The sequence below is a fragment of the Pipra filicauda genome, unplaced genomic scaffold, assembly GCF_003945595.2.
Source record: "Pipra filicauda isolate LSUMZ 115617 unplaced genomic scaffold, ASM394559v2 scaffold28_size6257848_pilon, whole genome shotgun sequence".
Taxonomy (NCBI): Eukaryota; Metazoa; Chordata; class Aves; order Passeriformes; family Pipridae; genus Pipra; species Pipra filicauda.
Genome location: NW_024104409.1, coordinates 3,365,862 through 3,384,711, shown reverse-complemented (window position 1 = coordinate 3,384,711; position 18,850 = coordinate 3,365,862). Strand labels below are relative to the sequence as shown.

The 18,850-nt window shown below is 39.4% G+C and overlaps 1 protein-coding gene across 8 annotated transcripts in view; it reads right to left on the bottom strand.

Annotated features, from left to right (window-relative positions):
• The window catches only part of ENOX1 (ecto-NOX disulfide-thiol exchanger 1), a 362,324-nt gene that overhangs the window by 115,465 nt on the left and 228,009 nt on the right, over nt 1-18,850 (bottom strand). For 7 of the 8 annotated variants that reach the window (XM_039382918.1, XM_039382912.1, XM_039382916.1 and 4 more), the window contains one exon: nt 18,125-18,262. In XM_039382918.1, coding sequence (XP_039238852.1) covers nt 18,125-18,262 — 138 coding nt within the window. The remainder of the gene's footprint in view (nt 1-18,124; nt 18,263-18,850) is intronic. The other variant, XM_039382917.1, reaches the window with a different exon arrangement.

Sequence of the window (18,850 nt, the reverse complement as noted above, 5' to 3'; positions counted from 1 at the left end):
TCTGGCGCAGCTAATTGGGTCTTGCCTCATATGAGCTGCCTGTGATTGTTCCAACAACAGAAGACAGAGAACAACAGAGCCAGCAAGCAAAATTTTTCCCAAGTCTTGCTATTCTCATCTCTCTTCTCATTTATGGGGAAGAATATCTTTCATAACAATTCTAGGGGACGTTTGCAAAGTTCTGAAAGTTTTGCTTTTTCCACTTACTTGGCCATTTCATTTGAAACATCTCCTCCTCTCTGCAGGCATTTTGAAGAGAAATCAACTTTTCAGCCTATAATCTGCAGTAGGATACATCATGACCAGGATGTATCTAGTCCACTCTGTTGGCTCTGTTAGCTCACCACCTAACACCAGTTTTACCAGGGAGGCAGAAAACACCTTTTCAAGCTGTAAGTGAGGGCCAGGTAGATGATGATAGATTTCTGCATGTACTCCATGGTTGAAGAGAGATGATGTCAGAGCTGGCGACATCACCTACCCTCCCTTGCCCTTCTCTCCATCAGAAGAGGCTCATCTCTCCTTGTGTTCTACAGTTGGCACAGGGAAAGACACTTTGGGAGCTGCTGGTGGGGGAGGAGAAAAGGAATGGTGACTGGCCATGCCATCAGCTTGGTTGGCATGGCATGGATGGCTTAAAATCTGGATGTGGCCCATGTGGTTTAGCTGGATGAACTGAGTAGAGTCAGTATACTTGCTTAGGTTTTTTTCACAGCAGCTGAACTGGTTAGCTCTGCAGGTTATGTTCTCAGCTGTACTACAGCTGTATTCAGGGGAGCTTAGAGAAGAGGTTTTTATCACCTGGGACTGCCAGTGACTGCTTTGTCCTTCAGTGTGTGCTGAAGTGGCCGTAGGACAGTTTTGAGTTTTGTGGGGCTGCAGTACTTAACAAAGGCTGCTAATGGGCCATGTGCCCTGCTGCCCTGCTCTGCGTAATGCCAGCTCTTAACCACTTCTGCCTTGCCAGTGAATTTTTGGCCTTTGACATTTTAGGCAGCTTTATAGCTCATTTGCACTGCTAAAATGGAACAGAAGGACCAGGTTAGAAAAGGCCATTTCTAAGCCTAGCATAAGGACTTTTAACTTAACCGATAAATTTGCTATTCAGAGAGGTTTCCCACTGGCTCCTTTGGTCTCTGGGTTCCAGCACTGAGAGGATTTATGTTTCACACCATGTACTGTAGTTCCAGATATTTAAATCAAGAACAGACTTGTCTGAGCTTCACAGGAAAGTATACTACTTCAGACAGAATTATGGCCAGCATCTTTATGTTTTGTTGTCACTTAAGCATTAAACAGATCCATGCTGCCTCGTATAATTCTAAAAACAGTCAGGTTTCTCAGATTAAACGCCAGTCTCACATTATGAAACAGGTTGTGTTCCTGAGAACTAAATCACAAAATAACTATGGTGCTAGGCCAGGAATTCACGTGTTTTAATCTTGCACCCACCTTTTCCAGCATTTCTAGATTATAAATTTTATGTTATCATAAACAGTCATGGTCATGGTTTCCCTCCAAACATGAACTGATGTCATTCTGAATCACAGATGAGGTATAGCCCATCCATGAAAAAAAATACCCAATGTGGCAGAAGTAATGGAAAACCCTTCCCACTTTATTTGCCACTTTATAAATCTGACTGCACTTGTCTGAATCTTTTTCCCTAGGGCTTGCTAAATTTCAACAGAATTCTCTGTCATGGTGTGAACTGAATATGAAAAAGCAAAGTGACCAAATTGTTACTCAGCAAAGCTAAAATGAATAGTAGCACTGATTCCGAAGGTCAGCAAACCACAACTTATTAGAATGATTTTATAAGAAAAAAAAAAGTTAGGGGAAAAAAAGCCTCTTCAGGAGAGAAAGAATCTCATGGATCTTAAAAAAAAAAAAAAAAAAAAAAAAAAAAAAAGGAAAAAAATGATAAAAGAGAGATGACTGATACAAGTAAAGATAAAATGTAAACTACCCAGCAACTTCTTTGACATTCTCCTTTGAAGGCAATCTACTGCAAAGCAGAATATTCTAAAATAAATATTTTGGACTGTACTTTGCATCCAGTTCCACCAGCATGCCTCCACTGCTACTAGTAGGACTATGTCAGGGTCCCAGGTGGCAAAGATGAAAACAGAAACTCATTATGGAATAAGAAATGTATGAATACTTTGCCTGCAGAGTGCCACACAAGTAAAAACAACATTTAAATAATACTGGCCCTTGATTCCCTCAAAAGCTGAAAGCACATTTATTAAGCTTGAATTTCAAAATCCCAGCCACAGTTTATAAAATGTGCTTGATCTTTGTGTAAGACCTTTTGGCACTTTCTTTCAGAGAAAAGATCTGCAGATGTTATTTTTACAGTTCATCTTAAGTAAATGTATGTGTTTAGCTAAACAGGCTTAAATGCAAGAGCCATCTAAGAGAACAATGATGAAATGCTTGACTTGATTTATGAACCAACTGCCAAACACTTGTTTATGAACATCTGGCTTGGAAGACGATTTACAAAGTTCTTCTGTCAGTAAATACCTTACAGACAGCTCTACATTGTGAATGTAATTAGTGGAGAAATGGCATTGGAGTGTACGTCTAAAGTCACATTCAGCTTATCCACGCTCACAAAACATTCATTTTACAGGACTTCTAACGTGAAATTTGTAATCATTCGCAACTTTTAATTAACAAAATATACAAAATATTTGGTTTGGAACCTAAAGGTGCTACCTACAAGCTGCATAGGCAAGCTCAAGGATGTCTCTCACGATAGCCTTTCAAAGTAAGCTCATGCGCCTCCCTGTCAACCTCTCAGCAGCCACTATGGCCTGCATGTGGTAGCCCAGTTTTCTCCCACACCCCTGTAGCTGTTCCCTCTGGTTTTGTCACACATGTCCAGCAGAAGTCCCTGTGAGAGAGGAACCTCACTTATCCTCTGCCCATCTCCATCTGTTTGTTAGTACAGTTTCTGCAGTTTCCCACAACAACAGCTTGCATGGGCCTAAATGCCACAGCAACATTCCTAATTCAAAGGCTGATATAATCTAAAATGTACAAAGCAAGGCTGATCCCAGGAAAACTGAATTTTTCTCTCCATCTTTCCTTGTTTTGTGACAATGTGACAACTCAGAGATGACACAATCCAGGAACCCTTTCTGTAATTCAATTCTAGTTCTGAAGAAGAAGTCTACTTTCATCTTGGATATAATCTAATATCAGGAAATGATAAGGTTTTTTGGTGAGGAATTTCTTTGTTCACTGAGGAAAAAAAGCAGCAGCCTTATTGTGGAAATCACTTTCAGCTGAAATGAAGATAATGTCAATCTGGACCCTCACTATAGATTCAGAAAGATTTGTATCGTCCACATCAAAATGTCTAACTATGGTATCTCAGACAGGAGCCTTTTTACCTCTTCATATGGAAAAGGTGGAAAAGGTAAAAAAGATGAATATTTTGTAGAGTGATTTGGCCCCCCTGCAGCAATCTCTCCATCCCCGAAGGAGATTCTTATCTCTTTCAAAAAGCTATGGCAGAAACATACTGTCATTACAGTTCTTTCTTTGTCACTTCTGTTGCATATTCAGTAACAGGGAGGAAGAACCATGTACATACTTCCTTGCTATAAAAAAACTATCGGGAAATCACTGCAGTGGTTCCTTAAACACCACCACCAAAGAGGAATTAAATTTCAAACTCAGCCTTACTGGAAAAATTACTGTGAACTAGAGAGGCAACTCAGAATAGTCTCATTTTTGTTAAGTCACATTAGTAAAAAGCTGTTATATTCTTGAATGCATACAAGCAACAGCTAAGACGTTTACTGACAAGGATGAAATTTTCAGACATGCTTAAAACATTGAAGAGTTTCATCACATGAAAATTTCACAAAAGACATCGACTAGAAAACAGTTGCAAAAGGGACAGATGAAAAATGTGTCAGACTGAAATAGAACAATAGTCCATTTTGAATGAGGCAAAAGGGATTTGGAAGATAGGGAGCGCAGGAGGAGTAGCTGGAGCTTTTTTAAGACATTGTGGTTATAAATGATGAGAAAAATAAGTATGGAAGCAGCATATTTGTTTCAATTTCCAAAAATATTTGACAAGTTTCCATAGGAGAGATAAATGACTAAGAGCACAGAACAAGAACAGAGAAATAAAAAAGTCTTCTGTGTATAAAAACTAGATCAAATTGCTGTTTTGCCCTTAGATGACTACCCCTCTTACACAAGAGATCCTTTCCTTACAGCCATAAATCGACCATTATCCTGTGGGTCTAGATTTGGAGGGCTACTTTAAGAATAATGTCACACATTCGTAATAGCATTGCTCTAGTTGTAGTGGTCTAAAGGCATAAACAGGACAAGGTTTATGTGCCAGTATAGTCAGAAAAAAAAAAAAAAGAGAAGCCCATGTTCAGATCTAAGAAACAGTGAACTTCCAAGCAGAGCACAAGTAGGGAGCGCATCCTTTGAGTTTGATTAAACATGTTAACTCAGGTAGACAAAAAGGCTAGTTGACACCTGTAAAATAGAAGGGAATATTAAAAGAAAGTGGTGACACTGACTATTCTGTAAAGGAATAGCTAGGTAAGCCTATGGCAGATGAAAAGATTAATAAAGGGAGGAAAATTATAATGTACTGCAAAAACTACTCCTTCCTTTGAATTCACCTTTTTTACTGTCTCTCTATATATTTAGTATAATTAAAGTTTTAGTCCCCTGGTTGCCTCAGATAATCAGAGGGCTGGTGCATATTTTTCTAGGTACATGAGTTGGTCCAAGAAGTCGTATAAGTTTTACTCACAAATTTTGCTTCATGCAGAAGGCACGTAGGCCTAGAGCCTGCTCCTAAAAATATGCATCAACTGCTTCCTTGCTCTGTGAGAAAATATATGTTGGAGGAGCCTACTTTGACCCTGCCTCTCTCTTCTCCTCCCCTTTGCACTCACAAAGGTTTATTTGTTATCGGCACACAGTCTCTGAATTCAGGGCAGCACAGGCTGTGAGTGGGCCTGGGCTTTAAATGAGGGGGTTAATTATATGTGATGGAAAAGACTTTTTTGGTTTGGTTTTTTTTCACAGATTTTCTAATTTAAAAGACAGATGAAGCCTGGTCTTTTATGGTCAGATTAATTTGCCTTTATTTTACTAATGCAAGGGAAAAAAATCACAACCTCTTATTCCTGCTGGCTCTGCAAACCTCTACAAGGGGAATAGGGAAACTGGGTCCTATTCTGGTCTATATTATTGATGGAGAGGCTCTCTCTGCCTAATCCCAGGATCATTTTCTTCTCTATGTTCTTCTCTGGAACTCCAGGAGGGACAATCAAGGCTCCAACAACAATTTTTTCCCTGCGACATTTTACCACTGTATTTTACTGATGCCAGAGTGAAACCAGGTTTGTTACCTTTTAAATCTCCAAATGATTTTGCAGAGTGGGAAGTACTTGCAAACCTGTAAACTCTATTTATATGCAGCCACCAAGTAACATGGACTTTCCTGATATTTTCAATCTATAACACAACTGTAAAAAAAAAACTATGACAAGTTGTCATCTTTTGATCATAAAAACATGGTGAGGAATAAAAAAAGTCCTCTGGAGGATGTCTTTAGTTCATGTTTACTACATAATATGTGGATGAGGCATTAAATACAGTACTTCGAGGCTACAGATGAAACAAATCTTGGAAGCACAACAAATAATGGGTCATATAATCAAGTCTAGTGAGATCCAACTCTCATGCAACATGGCCCAGAGAGTCTAGATGCTATTCTGCATTGGAAAATGTGAAATAATTGAGCTAGGATAAAGCAAATAACCTAGGAAATGTCTAAAACCCAAACTGTCTTCAAATTCTAACAAGAAAACTCTGAAAAAATACCACTAGATCCACAACCCAATGCCTGCTAGCATTAGGAAGAATTATAGTGCCCAAGAACAGTGGTTAGAACAAGCAGATGTATGATAATGTTTCCGTTACGTGATCCTTAGAATAATAGGATCCCTCTGTTACTACTTGAGGGAGTGGAGACCTTCATGCCCATTAGTAGGGATCTCTAGCATTACAGAGATTGCATTCAGATATATGACAATGCTTTGTTGATAGAAGATTAGAGATCAGGTCAGTGAGAAAGCAGGGAGGTAGGAACACAACTGTCTGCTAAAGAAGCTGAGGTAAAAAAGCCCTCCACTGAGAACTCAGGGCCTCCAATCTCCAGATAAATAGTTGGAAGGACGGTTAGCTCTTGTGTCCCCGATGAGCTCAATTGCTGAAGCAAAACACTGGAAGAGAGGCAGTCCCTAAGGGACACCAAATGGTGCATATAAGTCATCGGATATCATAATTCTGTTTTCTTAGCATTGCACATTTACATTTCTTTATACTTATGTAGAGACATGTGCCACCCCATCAGGTGGTGCTGAAGCAATTAGTTATAGGGAGGTATGTGCTAGGATCCTTGATGGAGGTGTCTGTTGGCATTCCAGGCCCCCTACTAGAAACTGACAATATATAATAGCCCGCTTGCCTTCGAGAGGACAGCCTTTATCATGATGGTTACATCCAAGACTGTTTCTGCAGAATCAGATGGTTTGGGTTTGTTTTATCTTAATTCCAGCTTAAATTCCATTCAGACACCATCAACAAAAAAACAGCAGAAATGCAGTCTGTTTTCTCTTTTTGAAGGGAAAACGCAGGGCACATTTTCCAAACCACATTCAGATTTTAAAGCTCAAAATTAATACCTTGAATTGCAGCCAGAAATGATCTTAGTCTTGAGGTTGAAAGTCTTTAGTCTTGGGAGTCGATAAATCAGTCATGACAAGCCTAAACCGGCTGTGGTTTATTATAAAATCAAGTTTGATTATCCATTTGAGGTAATTAGACAGACCAGAACAAAAGGATACAAATTTAAAAGGCAACACATGTATGAAGAACTGGAATAGAAATCTTGCTTTACAGAGGCTGGTGAATAGCAAGGATAAACTTGTACTTGATTTTTTTCATATACTCAATTCTGGCTAATAACATAAGGGACCCCACGATATTTATAATAAGCAGTTCATTAAATCAGCTACTCAGCTTCTCAGCTGCAGATTCCTCCCATTCCCTAGTACCTGTGCACAGTCCTGAAATCCAGGTGCAGTTTCTGAGCTCTCTCTACTCACAACCCATGGCCCTTCTGTAAGTCCCTAGGTGGTTACCAATGTATTAAAAGCACAGTAAAGAAAAAAAAAAGATGCTATGACATTTATTACATTAAAGGACAGCAGCACTGTGTTTGGGTGTAAGCACACAGTGTGAATTAAAAGACCATAAAATCTGGTCACTTTTCTCTTTCTTTTCCTCTTGATTTAGGTGAGTTTATTGCTATTTTTAACGAATATTTAATTTATTTATGGTACTGGCTATTCTAGCACATAAAGTTGTAGGATATTCTGCAATGTCTCAAAAATGCTTCAACAAAGCATGCTTGAGGTGCCAAAATTGTTATCAAAAGGTGCCAGAGAAAAAGGTCTCAATGATTATTCTTGGAAAGGGCCATTCATGCAAGTCCAAGTATAGATCAAGTCCTGAAACAGGAGATTTCCAATAGAAGGTTTAAGTACATTTGACAGATGCAGTTCAAAACAGGGTAAAACTTCAAAACTGCAGTTGATTATAATATTCTACATTTATTTCTAAGGGAACAAACCACCCAAAATACAAATGCATCAGAAAGAAGAAAAAGTGTTGGAGAAGCATAGAACTTTCCCTCTCCATTTACTGCAGTCTGGACATGTCTTTTCTGAAACACAGCTTGTGCTACCAGATCTTCACAAAAAAGTGACATTAAGCACATTTGTACCTTCTCCTATGGTGCTGTATTCTTCAAATGCTAGCAAAGCTCTTTCCCTTCCCTTTTCCAAATCCTTCTCTAAATATCACAGCAGCATAGTCAAAGAGGAAGAGAAGGTAGGAACTGTCTGCCTGTTTCTAATGTGCACAATAGTTTGCCTGGTTTTCAGTGCCTGACTCAGAATATCAGATAAAAAGAGTTAAGCTGCTTTTTCACTTAGCACCATATTACTGCTGTGCCAAGATACCTATAAAAAAGGCTACATAATAGGCAGGCAGCTCCATAATCATTGCTTCTTTTCATGCCAATCAGTATTATCCTATTGTTTTCATGCAGCCCCTTACCTACCTGGTTTATCTAAGTGAACAAAAACAGATAATGTGCAATTTCAGCCAGGATTGACTCTTAAGCGTTCAGGCAGTGTTTAACTTACTGGAGCTCACTATCTCTATGCCCTTCCTGAATTGGAATAACAAAAAATTACTAAATAATGTAGGCACTGTGGTCAGGAAGAGGACATTATTTATAAAGGAAAATATGCTAGAGTCAAGGAAACCATTTTTTAAGAAAAGAAAAATTGGATTAAGAAATGTGCAAGAACAGGCAAGACAGATAAAGCTGTTCTTGTTCATGAACAGACCTATTAAATTTCTGAAGCCACAGCAACAGAATATCTTTTATATTTGGCAGAATACAATCTAAATCCATGCTACAGCATATTAGAGCATACTGTATGTATTAAGTTTAATTATCTTTCACCTCCATGTCCACTAACAAAACTTCTCCAGTGACCAGCTGCTTCCCATTAGAGAGACATTACTCAGAGCTGCTGATGTCACGCACATCATTTGTCACCACCAGCACATGGGAAGGTGCGGCAAATCCATTGTTTATCTGACCGAAGCCAACGTTAACGAAGTATTCTGTTACAAGCTCCCTTACACGCCTAGGGGTTAGGCTCATTGAAACTCAACCTTCTTCTTCAATGCGGACCATCAAAAGACATTTTTCCACACTGGTTGTCTCTGCTCATATTTCAGACAGACTTCTGCAGTGAACTGAAAGTGCATCTTCCTGCACTTTGTCAGACCTGATTCTCATGCAATAAGCAAAGGGTATTTGAAGGACAGGTGTCAGAAAGGAAAGAAAAAAGAAAACCATGCTTATGTCCTTCATCTCCAGGTAAAACATAGAAAGCGAGCTACTCATGCTTGCTCTCCAGGGGCCAGGCTCGAAGCATCCACCTAGTCCACGGAGGCAAAAAGAGAGCCTGACTGGGGAGGAACAAAAGATTTTATAGCCCTTCATTTGGGGTGGTTGCCTGGGGATTCATTCATATTTAAGTCTTCCCCTCTCAAGGAAGTTTTGCTCTGGGACTGCCCCAGCCGGTGCTATCTGTGCCATACCGACCTCTACGTCCGCCTGAGAACACTCAGCATGGACTGAGCTAACAGTCCTCTTGGGACTGCTGTCTTCGTCCCATGTGGATCATCTACAGAACCTGTAAACAGCTTTTGGCTTCAGGTAGCGTCATCATCACCTTGCCACCTAGACACCACGACTGTGCTCAGCAGGTCACCTTTGAACAGTTTTCCATTCACAAGCCTTTATTACCCCTGAAAATACAAAACCTGGTATTGATAGTTAAAATTGCTTAGTTAAAATGGTTAATCTGCTCTTTCTATTGATTTCTATCCACAATAACTCAACTTTTCCATTGTCAAACTGTATATCACACAGGGGTTACACTGGATTCCCCATTCAGCCAAGGAACCTGGGATCCTAAGACAGGGAGTGATGTGTGAAGGGAAAGTGCTGCAGACAAGTTGTGCTCCAACAGAAGTAAACAGTCAGTAGCAAATGGTTCCCAACAGCCTCTTGGCTTACTTTATGCAGTGGGATGCTCATAATTACTCATGGGCTTTCTTGTCTAGAATAAACAAACACACAAAAAATAATGGGAGTGGAGGTTTTCCAAAGCATGATAAAAGATAGGGAAAACTTCTGCAAAAATAAAATATTTCCTTATGTTACTTTACGGTAACATCAAATAAGAACATGCCAAACAGATTGTTGGTGGTATAATTACCAACAGCCAGGAATGAAAAAAAAAAAACCAGAAACCAACAAACCCCTGCCAAAACACCCGAGCAACATTGTTTGCATCATAAATTTATTCCAGTATTTTGAGACCACTAAGAAGAATATGCCAAATAGCAATCAGTCTGTTTTCCTCAACTGTTAACCGATCTGGACAAAAGTTTAACAGAAAGAGAGAAACCATATTCCTGAAAAACCCTTCACTCCACATACAACACAAACTTTTCACTTAGCAATTCCCTTTATGTGGCCCTGCTCACCTCTGAGTCTTGTTTAGTTGGGACATTCAGACCTTCATACCATCTTAAAAACTACTATTTATCTTTAAGCATGAAGCAGATTTTAATCATTATCTTCATCCCTGGCCTCAATTAAGGTCTAATATAGAGGAGGCACTTGAATGACCTAAGAGGCACACTTACCCCTGATAGCGTGTCAAAGGCACTCAGAGTTTCTGCCACATTTCCTATGGCAGTCAAATCCCTCTCTCCTATTTCTGTTGTTAACTGACTGTGTTTGTTCCTAGCACTTTAATGTCCCCTGATGTGAAGTCTCCTTGAGTAACACTCACATGATAGAAAGTGTGATTAACTCTGCAGGAGCTTTTCAGGTCAATGAAAAAAATTACTTGTTACACTAGTATATAATACTTTACAGATGTTCCCAGTGGCTCTATATATTGGGATTCCCATAGTACCTATTCTCTTTTACCTTTGCTGCTCTCCTGTGTCTTGATAATAAAAATACATAGTTTTATCTGGGTAGAAGTTCAATACTAATCCTTTAGAATATGTTTCATACAACTGCAATTATTTTGATTGGTCATTCAGATACTTTGAATGGTGTATCTTTTCCTCTTGACTAAAATGCAATGTTTCTGTAGTGAAGATGATAAGAACAAAGTAGAAAGGAACTAAAATAAACTTAAGAGAACTAGAACAAAATTAGGAAAATCATATTATTTTCTTCAGAACCTACCTTACTACCTTTCTCTTGCTTTACAGGCTGACTTGTTAACAAAACACAGGGCATAAAACAGGTTGTGAAGCCATAATAGCTGAAAAGACACCTTCTGAAGATACCTTGTAACCTTGAGAGGGTTGTAAAACCTATAGAAAACTGCAGATTTTATTAAGATTTCTGATACCTTCTTTTACTGTTAGACATCAAAGCCAGTGCAGCGTTCAGAACAGGGGTAAAAATGCTGGACACCACTGTGCTATGGGGCTGCTGAACTCTTCAGGGGCTACTTGTGGTCTGCAGCTTACAAGGGCAAGGGAACCAGAGTGCGTGGAGTGCCTTCACCAGCTGCCTGTGTGCACCAAAGCTGACATCTGGAGCGTGCTAAAATTTAGTCACAAACCATAGATTCTCACGCATTTTTTTCCCTAAAAAAAGTGACTATCATCAGCTCATAATACAAGTGGCTCACTTTAAAAGTGTTGTGGATAGACCCTGTAATTAATTAGCAGGAGGTAAGTATTAATTACAGAAAAGGAACCTATGTTTTGTTAGGCATGTCGTGGATGATTCAAGTTATGTGCTCATTGGCACACTGGTTCAGTGGCTAAGTAATGAAGTGTGAAAAAAGGAAGCTTTAATAGGTAACGGGGTAGCATGGGTAGAATGAAATGAGACTGCCAGACGGCTACCAGTGGCTCCAAGCCTCCAGTAATGGAGAGGCCACAGAAGAAGAGATATACACATGAGAGTTGGCAGAGTCTCTGGTCAGCTGACTTCTTAAGGACTTCAGCACTTCTTAGTGTGCAGTATTCCTTTGGGGAGGCACTGAACACAATCAAATATACCTTGATTTCCTACTTTATTTGATTCTTCTTCATTAACCCTACAAAAATAGTACACAACCAGAACAATGAGGGGTATGTTTACAATTTAGTCAGCATAAGATGACCCACAGTCAACAATAATTAATAAAGGATTCCTGAAAGAAAGACACTGACACTTAAAGGACTTTTCCATAGCCAAGGGAGACAGGTGAGGAGATTCTTAAGTCTCAGACCACATGTGATTTTTCTCAAATAATCCTTAGGTCTTCTCTTCTGTGTAGGAATCAGTGATCTCTTGAGATATGAGTAGGAGAAGGAAAAGCCATCCTACTAGTCCTTCCCCTGATATGCCCATCACATGGAAAAATGCTTGAGACTAATTGGAATCTAAATAAAGTGATTGCCTTTAGTTACAATCTTCATTCTGAAGAAAGAGTCTGAATATTACATCTCCAAACACTTGTAGGACTTGAGCTAATAAAATCTGGGAGGGATGTTTAACCTTGTGTCTTGGGATTTGGGAATCTCTAATCAAAATTTCACAAATTTTTCTACTATCAACAAGTAAGCCTGGGATTGCAGTTTCAGGATTACAACTAATTACTGTCACATGTATGATAAAAAGTGACTTGATTTGGATAGATAACCTCTAGTTTGGGGAACCTTGTTCTATTTATTAATGATTGAGAAGATAGCCCATTGGAGAGAGTTGCACTGATTTGCCTTGTACATCGCTCCCTGTGAAGTATCTGATACTAAACACTGTCAAAAGCACAATCCTAAGTGAGGTGACCTGATTGGAACTGACAGCTCCTATGTTCCACTGAAATCAGGTCAAAAGACAAGTGTGTGGGAAAAGCAGAGACAAATGGAAAACCAGAAAGGTTGATGTAAGTGGCTAATATTTCAGAACCTCCAGTGTCTAAGAAATACATGCCTGAAGCCACAGAAATGGTGTTCTTTTCTATATCTTTTGGTAAGCAAGATGTTAGGCTTCAAAGTTTCCTAGTCTCTGATTTCACTAGGATTTTGTACAAGTGATCAAAGACAACTTTAGCCAAAAAAAAAACCTGTGGGTCACTGAAAATCTTAGTATCTTGAGGCTGAGGCATGTTGGCCAGACTCACATGGAAAAGTGTGCCTTAATAATTATTCTGTAAATAAGCAGAACACATCCATTTTCAGATACATCCTTGACTTCTAGGCAGACCTGTAACTTTCATCTTGGATGTCTGCTGCCGTGGTTTATTTTACTCTGTAAGAGCACAAATACGCATCACAGGGCATGAGCTTAAAGTCTAAATGAATTACCACTTGTGTACCACTGTACATGTTCATTTGTACCACGGAACTTTTTGACATAGACCATTTTTGACTCAAAAGTATTTAGATAATCTAAATAATTCTGGAAGAAAGCACCTCAAAATTGCTTCATGTTTTTCAGAGCACTGGTTAATTAATGACAGGAGAACCAAACTGAACCAGAGAAGTAAGTTTCTCAGTAGAATATCTTCCTTTAGAACACGGGTGAACTGACGGTATTTGCAGAAACAAATGAAAGCACAAGAACACTAAATTCAGGAATGCCAAAACTTCCTTTAGAAGTACCAGTGCGAAAGCAAAATAAAACATTCTCAGTTGTCTTAGGTCACTGAGTATTTCTTCTAGTCCTAAAGTGTAACCACACAGTAGACTTGAATGTACTTGAAAGATGTGCCTGAATCAGAGTTGCTGAGTGCAAAAAAAGGATTTAGATCTCAAAAAGGTGAACTACAAACTATCCTTTTGCTCTCATCTGACTATATTTATCAAAGTCTTAAAGCATAGGAAACAGCAATTTTAAGGCCTGGGTAATTGAAAAGCAGTTTAACAGATTTCCTCTAACTTTTCCAGATCTTGTTTTTTTCTCTGGGCTGAAACCACCCATGAGAAACTTCAGCCTGAAAGGCAAATTTTTGTAAGAAATTATAACCTGCTGAAAGGGGAGATTTAGACTGAAAATACTTTTCAGCCATAACTATTCCACATCAATCTTTAACACTTTAACTAATGCATTTTTAAACTACAGTTTATTGTATGAATTATGTATCTGTATAAATGCATATATTAGTGTAGACGTAATGCAGCAGCCAAATATTATGAAAAAAGGTAAGCTTTCTGCATAACAATAAGTGGAAGCAAAATACATGTAGAAACACAGCAGATATTATACAACTATTAACAAGAATTCATCTTTACAAATTAAAGGCTCTGATATTTGCCCAGATCAAAAATCCAATTTTACAGCACTGGGAGATAAGGAATTAAATACAGTGTAGATATGATCTAAACTGGTATTAAAAGGTTAGCAGTGCTTAAAATTGATTAGTTACCAAGACCAGACAGCCTGCATCCCAGGCTGTGAGAAGAGTATTGGCCAGATGTTGCAGAAGCTTTAGTTGTCATTTTAACAAACTTTCGAGCTAGATAAAAGCTTCACAGATTGCAAACTGGGAAGCATAACTGTTACAAGGCAGGCATCCCAGCATGTTACACAGCAGCAAACCTAAGAACTGTTGGGGAAAAAAAAAGTCATCAAAAACCTTTAAAAAGACTGAGTAGTTCATATGGACTCTATATATGTGAGAACAAACATGCTCTGCATAGAAATCAGAAACCAATCAGCTCGTGGAATGAAAGTCCATGAGTCGGTAAGTCCTTTGAACAATGAAAGACCAGAAATCTAAGAGGTATGTCAGGATACAGATGAATACCATACACCAAATTTCAGATTATGACAGATTATGTAAAATATCCAGAAAAGATCTCTCTATAAGATTAATCCATACTACTTACTACTTTCCTAGCTGTCAACAAGGCTGTAAAAAAAAATAAAAATTTAAAGATGGACAAATAATTAGCACTAGGACATTGGTGTGTAATTTTCATCTCAGAGAAATGTAACAGATGACAGTAGCCAAAGCAATACGTGGCTGCTGATAAAGCTCAGTTCACTACTAGGATTACTAGTAAAAAAATTAAAATCACCAAAAATGGCTAAGGAATAGCTAGATATTTGGTCGAATATGGTGATGCAAACTCTCATTGAATGCAGATACAGTAAATATATTAGAGGAAATAAATCTGTAAGTCTTTTTGTGGCAAACTGAGGTTTTGCCATTATGAATTTGCCATGAAGAAAATGTGTCAAAAACCTATGAATCTGAAGGAAATATAATGAAGTGTCACAGCACCTATTTACCTTGAGAATACAAGGGAGTTTCAAACAAAGGGAAAAAAAGGAAAGAAAAGAAGTTATTCTGCACCTGTAGAGAAATCAGGCAGCACTTCAGTAATTAACATTTATTACTTATGGCAGCTTTCATACATTGAAAATGCTGAACAAATACGAACTGACTTGTACAACATCTTTACAATACGTGATACACATAATTATGGAAATTACAGTAGGGGGCTGTCAAAGAAATAAAGTCCTGGAGATCCTTCTTTGTGGAGAAAAGCACTGCACCTGAGATGAGGCTGCCATGTAGGGATGGCACAGCACATGTGAGGACACAATTTACACCAAAACTGAAGAGACAGAATAAAGCAAGACAAAGAGTTGGGCAAATCTCCACAGGATATGCAAGCAATATAAATGAAAGCAGCATAAGCTGATTTTGACATATGGCTATTTTCAGGTTGGAAGTAATCGCATTCAAGTTGACCACAACACCTTCAGGCAAAGCCCCACCAGAAAACAGAAGAAGTTGTTTCCCCATCAGCACAAAGAATCACTAAATCACAGAATCACAGAATACTCCGAGTTGGAAGGGACCCACAAGGATCATCGAGTCCAACTCTTAGCCCTGCCCAGGACCATTCCCAAGAGTCCCACCATGTGCCCAAGAGTATCATCCAAACACCTCTTGAACTCTGTCAGGTTTGATGCTGTGACCACTTCCCTGGGGAGCCTGTTCCAGTGCCCAACCACCCTCTGGGTGAAGAACCTTTTTCTAATATCCAACCTAAACCTCCCTTGACACAACTTCGGGCCATTCCCTTGGGTCCTGTCACTGGTCACCACAGAGAAAAGATCAGTGCCTGCCCCTCCTCTTCCCCTCATGAGGAAGTCGTAGACTGTGATGAGATCTCTCTTCAGTCTCCTCCAGACTGAACAGACCAAGTGACCTCAAGCTGCTCCTTGCATGACTTCCTCTTAGGGCCCTTCACCATCTTCGTTGCCCTCCTTTGGACACGCTCTATTAGCTTAATATCTTCCTTATATTTTGGTGCACACAATATTCAAAGTGAGGCCACACCAGTGCACAGTACAGAGGGACTGAGTTCAAAGGGACCCACAACAATCATCAAGTCCAGCTTCTGACTTCACACAGGAGAAACTAAGAGTTAAACCATGCATCAAGGAGTGTCATCCAAACACTTCTTAAACAACAGGCCATGACCTGAGGAGCTTGTTCCAGTGCTTGACCACCCTCATAAAGAACTTTTTCCTAGTAACGAGTCTGAACAACCCTTGATGCAGCTTTAAGTCATTCCCTCACATCCTATCACCGGACACCAGAGAGAAGAGATTAGCATCACCCTCTGGACTCATCCTCATAAGGAAGTTGTAGACAGCAATGAGGGTTCTTCTCGGCCTCCTCCTCTCTAAGCTGAGCAAATCTAGTATCCACAGCTGTTCCTCATAAGTCTTGCCCTCTAATCCTTTCATCATCTTTGTTGCCTCTCCTTGAACACTCTAATATTTTTTATATCTTTCTTACTGCACACAGTACTCAAGGTGAGACTGCACCAATGCTGAGTAAAGTGGGATAAACACTTGTTTTGACTGGTTAGCTGCATTGTGCCTAATGCACACCAGGTTGGCTCTTTTGGCCACCAGTATACATTGTTGACTCATACTGGGCTTCCCATCAGCCAAACCCACCAGATTTTTTTCTGCAGGACATTCCAGCCTCTTGTCCCCCAGTCCACTTATACATCCAGGATTACCTGTTCCCAGGTGCAGAATCTGGCATTTGTCCTGATTAAACATCATATAGATGGTGATTGGCCAGCCCTCTAATCTATCCAGATCTCTATATTAGGCCTATCTACCCTCAAGAGAATCAGTGGTTTCTCCTAATTTAGTATAATCAGTAAACTTAGGGTGGACTCAGATCCTGCATCCAGGTCATTGATAAAAACATTGAAGAAAATTGGATCCAAAGGAGTGGATGGCTTTGCTTGTTTCTTTTAATCGGGAGCGTGGGGTTAAAGCCAGAGATCACGAATCAGTTCACAGCCTCCACCAGCTAAACTCTCTGCTTGAGACTGATTCATTATAAATCAGCTTTCTTGCAGCTTAATTTACCCGCCTGTAAAACAGGTAATTCAGAGCCAGACCGTCAGCTGTGAACTGGCACAGCTCCACTCAGTTCCCAGTGTCCGGAGGGGGCATATTTGGCCAAAATTAAGCATCACGCATCCCTGGTGAGGCAAGCAGAGTGATTTACATCATGACCTGGCTCACTGCATCCATGTCTACACGGACAAGCACAGATGTGACAGGATGCTGCTCTGATACAGATATTGAACAGCTCTTCTTAAGCTGAAGTGGCAATGCAGCTTCCAGAGGGGATCTGTCATATGCCTAGCATGTGGCTTGTGTCTACAGGGCACCCACTCATATAAAAATGATTTTTCTCTACATCACAGGAGCAAAGAAGTTTTATTAATCTCAACTAATCTGGCCTCTACTGTTGACAATGAAGTCTGCTATGTCCATGCTTGTCTGTGAAATATTGCTGGTTTCAAAATACTATTTCTCTGGGTGTTAGAATTAAGTGATCCCTTATAATGCTCTCCCAAACTATGCTTGGGAAGTGAAATGACAGAGTCAAACAAAAACAATCTGTTGAAATTCAATTTATGGAGCCAGTCAGAAAGTACATAAGCACACATCTGATAGGAAAGCTTCACTTCACTAATATCAACTAATTGGAGAATTAACTTCATGATTTTCTGCCCAACTAACATAATTTCAAAATCTCCCTTCAAGAGTTCTCAGATCAGGGTATTTCTTGGTACAATCTCAAGACATCCTGCTTGAGCAGAGAAACAAAACCAAATGTTTCTCTTACATGACCTCCTCCTGGTCTTAACTGAGCGTAAGGATTGATGGTTTAGTTGTTCAATTTCCCTCAAGAGTTTTAGTTTTTCCATGAGGTTAAAATATAATATGGATCATACTCCTACTACAAGAAGCGACTAATACACAGTATGCAATATTAATCATAGGTGATATTTTCAGAACATAAAAATATAATATCCTCAGAAAGCATTCCATATATTTTTAAGAAGACACGAAGACTTCATGGACGGTGCAAGAGATCTCTTGTAAAAAGAAAAATCTTACCTGTCACAAGCTGTTGTCCTGCTAGTCCTACTGGAACCATCCCCAGATTATTCATAGCTGTAGCCCAAGCTGTCGGATCGGTGACTGACATGTTAAGCTGTGTGGTGTCTATAGCTATGCTTCCCAAACCGTCAGCTGCTGCAAGTAAATAAACGAGAGAAGTCAATGCATCACAATTTTTAACCAAAACTTTCAGTGAAAATGAGGTATCGACACTGCTGATTTTGGGTTTGTTTTGTTTCCTAAATGTGATCCACCTTCAGAACATTGCTAATAGTACTTGGTATTGTATAGCTAAACATAAAGACATTGGAAACATAGCTAAACAACAGACATAAAATGAAATAAGAATGATTCAGGCTGGTTATATGAAAATTTTTTCACCATGAGGGCAGACAAGCAGTGGAACAGGCTGTGCAGTCATCATCCCTGGCAGCTTTCAAGATGCAACTTGATAAAGCCCTGAGCAGCTAGCCTGACCCTATGGCTGGCCCTCCTCTAAACAGGAGGTTGGATTGGAGACCTTCTGAGGCCCCTCCCAGCCTCAATGAATTGCCCTGCAATACTCTGATATAATTTAATGATACATAAATAATTGTGGCAACTTGTCAGAAAGCTGAGAGAACCAAGCATACCTCAAGGTAAGAATTGTTTTCCATAAGGTGCAATTTTTTGTTTGTAAAAGATTTAAGAACACATTATCCCCTAAATAAAAAGAGATCAAAC